Here is a 10,845-nt window from a genome sequence, read left to right on the forward strand (position 1 = left end):
TAAGGGAGAGACCCAAACTCATTTGGGCCGCTTGTACCCGTGATCTTATCCTTTCGGTCATGACCCAAAGCTCATGACCATAGGTGAGGATGGGAACGTAGATCGACCGGTAAATTGAGAGCTTTGCCTTCCGGCTCAGCTCCTTCTTCACCACAACGGATCGGTACAACGTCCGCATTACTGAAGACGCCGCACCGATCCGCCTGTCGATCTCACCATCCACTCTTCCCTCACTCGTGAACAAGACTCCTAGGTACTTGAACTCCTCCACTTGGGGCAGGGTCTCCTCCCCAACCCGGAGATGGCACTCCACCCTTTTCCGGGCGAGAACCATGGACTCGGACTTGGAGGTGCTGATTCTCATTCCGGTCGCAATAATATTTTAATATTTTCGCCCGGACAACAACACTGAGGGTGTGCCGTGAGGGCTATGCCTTTCATGTCCTCAAGAACATGTCGTCGCGTCCGCTTTTATACCATGCTATCTGAGTGCCCCCCTCTCCGTCCGTCAGTTGAGGTGGGCGGGGTTTGGTGGTAGCAGGGTGTATAATGTAGCCCGGAAAAGTTAGGGATGCATGGGATTCTGGGTATTTGCTCTGTTGTGTTTATGTTGTGTTACGGTGCGGATGTTCTCCCGAAATGTTTGTCATTCTTACTTGGTGTGGGTTCACTGTGTGGCGCATATTAGTAACAGTGTTAAAGTTGTTTAAACGGGCACTCTCAGTGTGACCTGTATGGCTGTTGACCAAGTATGCCTTGCAGTCACGTACGTGTGTCCGCAGAAGCCACGTACAACATGTGGATGTGATGCCAAGCTGTTTGTTGCGGTTGTAGAGGGCGCGAAACGCATCAAAAACATTGCACGCCCTTATTGTTGTTTGGGTGAAAATCAGCAGACATTCGAGAGAATTGTTGCTCTGAAATTTGGGGTTCTGAAAAAATTGAGATGGTTGGCAAATGTGATGTTGTCAAGCGGCATTCAAATAAAAGTTGCGGGCTGCACTAACGTTAAATTTTCATATTAAGGTGCGGGCTGCGTGTCTGAGACCCCTGGTTTATACATAACACAAAGCACAAAAAAAACAACTTTGTACGCTGTGTTATTTTCATTTTAAATGTCAAAAGAGTTTTGTGGCTCCAATTTAAGTCTCATTTAAGTCTCACCTTAAAACTCATTTGTATACTCTAGCCTTTAAATAGACTCCCTTTTTAGACCAGTTGATCTGCCGTTCCTTTTCTTTTTCTTCTATGTCCCACTCTCCCTTGTGGAGGGGGTCCGGTCCGATCCGGTGGCCATGTACTGCTTGCCTGTGTATCGGCTGGGGACATCTCTGCGCTGCTGATCCGCCTCCGCTTGGGATGGTTTCCTGCTGGCTCCGCTGTGAACGGGACTCTCGCTGCTGTGTTGGATCCGCTTTGGACTGGACTCTCGCGACTGTGTTGGATCCATTATGGATTGAACTTTCACAGTATCATGTTAGACCCGCTCGACATCCATTGCTTTCCTCCTCTCCAAGGTTCTCATAGTCATCATTGTCACCGACGTCCCACTGGGTGTGAGTTTTCCTACCGAGGATGTCGTGGTGGTTTGTGCAGCCCTTTGAGACACTAGTGATTTAGGGCTATATAAGTAAACATTGATTGATTGATTGAATTGTTTTCTTTATTTTGTTTAACAGGTCAAAATGGCTCTTTGAGTGGTAAAGGTTGCCGACCCCTGGGCTAGGGTATACAGATGAGTTTTAAGATGGGACTTAAATGCTTAACTAAATCTACCATGAATTGATTAACGTGGACCCCGACTTAAACAAGTTGAAAAACTTATTGGGGTGTTACCATTTAGTGGTCAATTGTACGGAATATGTACTGTACTGTGCAATCTACTAATAAAAGTATCAATCAAAACACAGGTAGTTTTTGGTGGAAGTTCCGGAAAAAGGGCTACTTTTTTGCATCCTGGGGAACCTCCCTCCCTGGGCGACCTTAGCTGGATGCTAGTCATGTGACCTATTGTTCTCCCTCCTCCCAACAGGTGGTGAAGATCCTGGAAAAACACGAGCCCTCCCGCGGCAGCACGCCCGCCTTGCCCTCGCTGGCCGTCCGCAACCTCAGCGGCGGCCCCCGCTCGGGCCCCGTGCCGGGCGAGGAGGCGAGCGCGGTGCAGAACTACGTGGAGCACATGCTCTTCCTGCTTATGGAGGAGGAGTGCGGTAAGGCCGGCGCCATGGGCCCCATCCTGGAGTTTGTGGTGATGGAGAACGTGATGGAGCGCCTGTTTGTGTGGAGCCTCCGCAGGGAGTTCACCGACGACATGAAGCTGGAGCAGCTGAAGATGCACGAGATGCTGGTGGCTCAGTCGCGCCAGCCTCTGCTGCATCACAAGCCCGTGCTCAGGCCGCTCATGATGCTGCTGTCGGCGTGCTCGGGCACGGCGGCGCCGCGGGTGGAGGCTCAGCTGGTGCTGCTGCTCCACCAGCTGTGCTGCGTCCTGGCCAAGGACCCGTCCGTCCTGGAGCTCTTTTTCCACACCAGCAAGGACCAAGGAGCCGCCAACTTCCTCATCTTCTCCCTGCTCATCCCCTTCATCCACAAGGAGGGCGCGGTGGGCCAGCAGGCCAGAGACGCCCTGCTGCTCGTCATGTCCTTGTCGGCCGAGAACCTGCGGGTGGCCAAACACATCGCGGAGAACACCTTCTTCTGTCCGGTCAGTCAACGCGTGTTCACACTTCAAGTTGTGAGTTTTTCCTTGCCCTTATGTGGGCGCTGAACCGCGGACGTCGTCGTGGCTTGTGATTTAAGTCTATTCACAAACCCCGTTTCCATATGAGTTGGGAAATTGTGTTAGATGTAAATATAAACAGAATACAATGATTTGCAAATCCTTTTCAAGCCATATTCAGTTGAATATGCTACAAAGACAACATATTTCATGTTCAAACTCATAACTTTTTTTTTTTTTTGCAAATAATCATTAACTTTAGAATTTGATGCCAGCAACACGTGACAAAGAAGTTGGGAAAGGTGGCAATAAATACTGATAAAGTTGAGGAATGCTCATCAAACACTTATTTGGAACATCCCACAGGTGTGCAGGCTAATTGGGAACAGGTGGGTGCCATGATTGGCTATAAAAACAGCTTCCATGAAATGCTAAGTAATTCACAAACAAGGATGGGGCGAGAGTCACCAATTTGTAAAAAAATTGTCAAACAGTTTTACAACAACATTTCTCAACGAGCTATTGCAAGGAATTTAGGGATTTTACCATCTACGGTCCGTAAAATCATCAAAAGGTTCAGAGATTCTGGTGAAAGCACTGCACGTAAGCGATGATATTACGGACTTTCGATCCCTCAGGCAAAAACCGACATCGGTGTGTAAAGGATATCACCACATGGGCTCAGGAACATTTCATAAAACCACTGTCAGTAACTATAGTTGGTCGCTACATCTGTAAGTGCAAGTTAAAACTCTACTATGCAAAGCCAAAGCCATTTATCAACAATATCCAGAAACGCCGCTGGCTTCTCTGGGCCCGAGATCATTTCTCCTACAGGGCGGACTTTTACAAGTTATGAAGATGACGCACTAAACATTGGGATTCATCCTAGATGAAAACATTAAGTCTGTCAGTCATTGGCCGCTTTAAGTATTTCCATCACAATACAGTGGAACCTCCATTTACAAACCCCTCTATTTGCCATCTTTTCCATTTACGGAATTTTCGATCGAATCAAATGTGCCTCTGTGTGCGCAGCATGTCTCTGTGTACTGACGTTTTACAAACTCCGTTTCCATATGAGTTGGGAAATTGTGTTAGATGTAAATATAAACAGAATACAATGATTTGCAAATCCTTTTCAAGCCATATTCAGTTGAATATGCTACAAAGACAACATATTTCATGTTCAAACTCATAAACTTTGTTTTTTTCTGCAAATAATAATTAACTTAGAATTTCATGGCTGCAACACGTGCCAAAGTAGTTGGGAAAGGGCATGTTCACCACTGTGCTACATCACCTTTTCTTTTAACAACACTCAATAAACGTTTGGGAACTGAGGAAACTAATTGTTGAAGCTTTGAAAGTGGAATTCTTTCCCATTCTTGTTTTATGTAGAGCTTCAGTCCTTCAACAGTCCGGGGTCTCCGCTGTCGTATTTTACGCTTCATAATGCGCCACACATTTTCCATGGGAGACAGGTCTGGACTGCAGGCGGGCCAGGAAAGTACCCGCACTCTTTTACCATCTAACACGTGGTTTGGCATTGTCTTGCTGAAATAAGCAGGGGCGTCCATGATAACGGCGCTTAGATGACAACATATGTTGCTCCAAAACCTGTATGTACCTTTCAGCATTAATGGTACCTTCACAGATGTGTAAGTTACCCATGCCTTGGGCACTAATGCACCCCCATACCATCACACATGCTGGCTTTTGAACTTTGCGCCTATAACAATCCGGATGGTTATTTTCCTCTTTGTTCTGGAAGCCACCACGTCCTCTGTTTCCAAATATAATTTGAAATGTGGACTCGTCAGACCACTGAACAGCTTTCCACTTTGCATCAGTCCATCTTAGATGAGCTCGGGCCCAGAGAAGCCGGCAGCGTTCCTCGGTGTTGATAAATGGCTTTGGCTTTGCATAGTAGAGTTTTAACTTGCACTTACAGATGTAGCGACCACCTGTAGTTACTGATTGTGGTTTTATGAAGTGTTCCTGAGCCTATGTGGTGATATCCTTTACACACAGATGTCGGTTTTTGATGCAGTACCGCCTGAGGGATCAAAAGTCCGTAATATCGCCTACCTGCAGTTATTTCTCCAGATTCTCTGAACTTTCTGATGATTTTACAGACCGTAGATGGGAAAATCCCAAAATTCCTTGCGATAGCTCATTGAAAAATGTTGTAAAGCTGTCGACAATTTGCTTACAAAGTGGTGACCCTCACCCCATCCTTGTTTGTGAATTACTTAGCATTTCATGGAAGCTGCTTTTATATCCAATCATGGCACCCACCTGTTCCCAATTAGCCTGCACACCTGTGAGATGTTCCAAATAAGTGTTTGATGAGCATTCCTCAACTTTATCAGTATTTTTTGCCACCATTCCTAACTTCTTTGTCACGTGTTGCTGGTATTAATTCTAAAGTTAATGATTATTTGCAACAACAAAAATGTTTATCAGTTTGAACATTAAATATGTTGTCTTTGTAGCATATTCAACTGAATATGGCTTGAAAAGGATTTGCAAATCATTGTATTCTGTTTATATTTACATCTAACACAAATTCCCAACTCATATGGAAACAGGGTTTGTAAATAAACATTCATTGATTGATGCAGTGAACAAACCCCAAAAGCAGTGAAGTTGGCACGTTGTGTAAATGGTAAATAAAAAGAGAATACACTGATTTGCATATTATTTTCAACTTATATTTAGAGATGTTAGGTGTCGATAAATGCTTTAAAATGCAATATCGGAAATTATCTGTATCGGTTTCAAAAAGTAAAATGTATGACTTTTTTTAAACGCTGCTGTACGGAGCGGTACACGGACGTAGGGAGAAGTACTGAGCAGTTGCCAACACTCCCCATTTTCCCGGGAGATTCCCGAGTTTCAGTGCCCCTCCCAAAAATGTCCCGGGGCAACCGTTCTCTCGAATTTCGTCCGATTTCTACCCAGACAACAATATTGTGAGCGTGCCTTAAAAGGCGCTGCCTTTGCATGCCGGTCCAATCACATAATATCTACGGCTTTTCACACACACACAAGTGAATGCAAGGCATACTTGGTCAACAGCCATACAGGTGACACTCAGGGTGGCCGTATAAACAACTTTATCACTGTTACAAAAATGTGCCACACTGTGAACCCACACCAAACAAGAATGACAAACATTTCGGGAAAAAATCTGCACCATAACACAACAAATACCCAAAACCCCTTGCAGCACTAACTCTTCCGGGACGCTACAATATACAACCCCGCCCCCCTCAACCTCCTCATGCTCTCTCAGGGAGAGCATGTCCAAAATTCCAAGCTGCTGTTTTGAGACATGTTAAAAAAAAAAAAAATGCGCATTGTGACTTCAATAATAAATATGGCAGTGCCATGTTGGCATTTTTTTCCATAACTTGAGTTGATTTCTTTTGGAAAACCTTGTTACAGTGTTTAATGCATCCAGCAGGGCATCACAACACAATTAGGCATAATAATGTGTTCATTCCACCACTGTATATATGGGTATCCGTTGATATCGGAATCGGTAATTAAGAGTTGGACAATATCGGAATATCGGCAAAAAAGCCATTATCGGACACCTCTACTTATATTCAATTGAATAGACTGCAAAGACAAGACAGTTAACGTTCCAACTGGTAAAACTTTATTTTTTGCAAATATTAGTTCATTTGTGGAATTTGATGCCTTCAACGTGTTTCAAAAAAGCTAGCACAAGTGGCAAAAAAGTTGAGGAATGCTCACCATACACTTATGTGGAACATCCCACGGGTGAACAGGCTGATTGGGAACAGGTGGGTGCCATGATTGGCTATAAAAGCAGCTTCCATGAAATGCTCACTCATTCACAAACAAAGACGGGATGAGGGTCACCACTTTCTCAACAAATGCCTGGGCAAATTGTTGAAGGACAACATTTCTCAACCAGCTATTGCAAGGAATTTAGGAATTTCCCTATCTAAATCAAAATGTTCAGAGAATCCGGAGAAATCACTGCTTGTAAGCGGCAAGGCTGTGTGACCTTGGATCCCTCAGGCTGTACTGCATTAAAAAGCGACATCAGTGTGTAAAGGATATCACCACATGAGCTCAGGAACACTTCAGAAAACCACTGTCAGTAGCTACAGTTTGTCGCTACATCTGTAAGTGCAAGTTAAAACTCTACTATGCAAAGCCATAGTCATTTATCAACTTCACCCAGAAATGCTGCCTGCTTCGCTGGGCCCGAACTCATCTAAGATGGACTGATGCAAAGTGGAAAAGTGTTCTGACGAGTCCACATTTCAAATTGTTTTTGGAAACTGTGGAGGAAAAGAACCATCCGGACTGTTCTAGGCGCAAAGTGTAGAAGGCAGCATCTGTGATGGTATGGGGGTGTATTAGTGCCCAAGGCATGGGTAACTTACACATGTGTGATGGTATGGGGGTGTATTAGTGCCCAAGGCATGGGTAACTTACACATGTGTGATGGTATGGGGGTGTATTAGTGCCCAAGACATGGGTAACTTACACATGTGTGATGGTATGGGGGTGTATTAGTGCCCAAGACATGACTAACTTACACATGTGTGATGGTATGGGGGTGTATTAGTGCCCAAGACATGGGTAACTTACACATGTGTGATGGTATGGGGGTGTATTAGTGCCCAAGACATGGGTAACTTACACATGTGTGATGGTATGGGGGTGTATTAGTGAACAAGACATGGGTAACTTACACATGTGTGATGGTATGGGGGTGTATTAGTGAACAAGACATGGGTAACTTACACATGTGTGATGGTAAGGGGGTGTATTAGTGAACAAGACATGACTAACTTACACATGTGTGATGGTATGGGGGTGTATTAGTGCCCAAGGCATGACTAACTTACACATGTGTGATGGTATGGGGGTGTATTAGTGAACAAGACATGGGTAACTTACACATGTGTGATGGTATGGGGGTGTATTAGTGAACAAGACATGGGTAACTTACACATGTGTGATGGTATGGGGGTGTATTAGTGCCCAAGACATGGGTAACTTACACATGTGTGATGGTATGGGGGTGTATTAGTGAACAAGACATGGGTAACTTACACATGTGTGATGGTATGGGGGTGTATTAGTGGCCAAGGCATGGGTAACTTACACATGTGTGATGGTATGGGGGTGTATTAGTGCCCAAGACATGGGTAACTTACACATGTGTGATGGTATGGGGGTGTATTAGTGCCCAAGACATGGGTAACTTACACATGTGTGATGGTATGGGGGTGTATTAGTGAACAAGACATGGGTAACTTACACATGTGTGATGGTATTGGGGTGCATTAGTGAACAAGACATGGGTAACTTACACATGTGTGATGGTATGGGGGTGTATTAGTGAACAAGACATGGGTAACTTACACATGTGTGATGGTATGGGGGTGTATTAGTGCCCAAGACATGGGTAACTTACACATGTGTGATGGTATGGGGGTGTATTAGTGAACAAGACATGGGTAACTTACACATGTGTGATGGTATGGGGGTGTATTAGTGAACAAGACATGGGTAACTTACACATGTGTGATGGTATGGGGGTGTATTAGTGAACAAGACATGACTAACTTACACATGTGTGATGGTATGGGGGTGTATTAGTGCCCAAGGCATGACTAACTTACACATGTGTGATGGTATGGGGGTGTATTAGTGCCCAAGACATGGGTAACTTACACATGTGTGATGGTATGGGGGTGTATTAGTGAACAAGACATGGGTAACTTACACATGTGTGATGGTAAGGGGGTGTATTAGTGAACAAGACATGACTAACTTACACATGTGTGATGGTATGGGGGTGTATTAGTGCCCAAGGCATGACTAACTTACACATGTGTGATGGTATGGGGGTGTATTAGTGCCCAAGACATGGGTAACTTACACATGTGTGATGGTAAGGGGGTGTATTAGTGAACAAGACATGACTAACTTACACATGTGTGATGGTATGGGGGTGTATTAGTGCCCAAGGCATGGGTAACTTACACATGTGTGATGGTATGGGGGTGTATTAGTGAACAAGACATGGGTAACTTACACATGTGTGATGGTATGGGGGTGTATTAGTGAACAAGACATGGGTAACTTACACATGTGTGATGGTATGGGGGTGTATTAGTGAACAAGACATGGGTAACTTACACATGTGTGATGGTAAGGGGGTGTATTAGTGAACAAGACATGACTAACTTACACATGTGTGATGGTATGGGGGTGTATTAGTGCCCAAGGCATGACTAACTTACACATGTGTGATGGTATGGGGGTGTATTAGTGCCCAAGGCATGGGTAACTTACACATGTGTGATGGTATGGGGGTGTATTAGTGAACAAGACATGGGTAACTTACACATGTGTGATGGTATGGGGGTGTATTAGTGAACAAGACATGGGTAACTTACACATGTGTGATGGTATGGGGGTGTATTAGTGCCCAAGACATGGGTAACTTACACATGTGTGATGGTATGGGGGTGTATTAGTGAACAAGACATGGGTAACTTACACATGTGTGATGGTATGGGGGTGTATTAGTGGCCAAGGCATGGGTAACTTACACATGTGTGATGGTATGGGGGTGTATTAGTGCCCAAGGCATGGGTAACTTACACATGTGTGATGGTATGGGGGTGTATTAGTGCCCAAGGCATGGGTAACTTACACATGTGTGATGGTATGGGGGTGTATTAGTGCCCAAGGCATGGGTAACTTACACATGTGTGATGGTATGGGGGTGTATTAGTGCCCAAGACATGGGTAACTTACACATGTGTGATGGTATGGGGGTGTATTAGTGCCCAAGGCATGGGTAACTTACACATGTGTGATGGTATGGGGGTGTATTAGTGCCCAAGACATGGGTAACTTACACATGTGTGATGGTATGGGGGTGTATTAGTGCCCAAGGCATGGGTAACTTACACATGTGTGATGGTATGGGGGTGTATTAGTGAACAAGACATGGGTAACTTACACATGTGTGATGGTATGGGGGTGTATTAGTGAACAAGACATGGGTAACTTACACATGTGTGATGGTATGGGGGTGTATTAGTGAACAAGACATGGGTAACTTACACATGTGTGATGGTATGGGGGTGTATTAGTGCCCAAGACATTGGTAACTTACACATGTGTGATGGTATGGGGGTGTATTAGTGAACAAGGCATGGGTAACTTACATGTGTGATGGTATGGGGGTGTATTAGTGCCCAAGACATTGGTAACTTACACATGTGTGATGGTATGGGGGTGTATTAGTGAACAAGACATGGGTAACTTACACATGTGTGATGGTATGGGGGTGTATTAGTGAACAAGACATGGGTAACTTACACATGTGTGATGGTATGGGGGTGTATTAGTGAACAAGACATGGGTAACTTACACATGTGTGATGGTATGGGGGTGTATTAGTGCCCAAGGCATGGGTAACTTACACATGTGTGATGGTATGGGGGTGTATTAGTGCCCAAGACATTGGTAACTTACACATGTGTGATGGTATGGGGGTGTATTAGTGAACAAGGCATGGGTAACTTACATGTGTGATGGTATGGGGGTGTATTAGTGCCCAAGGCATGGGTAACTTACATGTGTGATGGTATGGGGGTGTATTAGTGCCCAAGGCATGGGTAACTTACACATGTGTGATGGTATGGGGGTGTATTAGTGCCCAAGGCATGGGTAACTTACACATGTGTGATGGTATGGGGGTGTATTAGTGCCCAAGGCATGGGTAACTTACACATGTGTGATGGTATGGGGGTGTATTAGTGCCCAAGGCATGGGTAACTTACACATGTGTGATGGTATGGGGGTGTATTAGTGCCCAAGACATGGGTAACTTACACATGTGTGATGGTATGGGGGTGTATTAGTGCCCAAGACATGGGTAACTTACACATGTGTGATGGTATGGGGGTGTATTAGTGAACAAGACATGGGTAACTTACACATGTGTGATGGTATTGGGGTGCATTAGTGAACAAGACATGGGTAACTTACACATGTGTGATGGTATGGGGGTGTATTAGTGAACAAGACATGGGTAACTTACACATGTGTGA

At 44.8% G+C, this 10,845-nt stretch overlaps 2 protein-coding genes and 1 long non-coding RNA gene across 3 annotated transcripts in view; 2 read left to right on the plus strand and 1 right to left on the minus strand.

Moving 5' to 3' along the window:
- Positions 1–10,845, plus strand: part of LOC133539140 (uncharacterized) — a 377,041-nt gene that overhangs the window by 163,878 nt on the left and 202,318 nt on the right. The gene's annotated exons all lie outside the window — the stretch shown is intronic.
- Positions 1–10,845, plus strand: part of fhip1aa (FHF complex subunit HOOK interacting protein 1Aa) — a 100,220-nt gene that overhangs the window by 57,931 nt on the left and 31,444 nt on the right. The window contains exon 4 of the mRNA XM_061881234.1: positions 2,033–2,704. Coding sequence (XP_061737218.1) covers positions 2,033–2,704 — 672 coding nt within the window. The remainder of the gene's footprint in view (positions 1–2,032; positions 2,705–10,845) is intronic.
- LOC133539134 (uncharacterized) overlaps positions 1–10,845 on the minus strand; it is a 44,452-nt gene that overhangs the window by 16,965 nt on the left and 16,642 nt on the right. The gene's annotated exons all lie outside the window — the stretch shown is intronic.

The sequence above is a fragment of the Nerophis ophidion genome, linkage group LG20 (genome assembly GCF_033978795.1).
Source record: "Nerophis ophidion isolate RoL-2023_Sa linkage group LG20, RoL_Noph_v1.0, whole genome shotgun sequence".
NCBI classification, from domain to species: domain Eukaryota; kingdom Metazoa; phylum Chordata; class Actinopteri; order Syngnathiformes; family Syngnathidae; genus Nerophis; species Nerophis ophidion.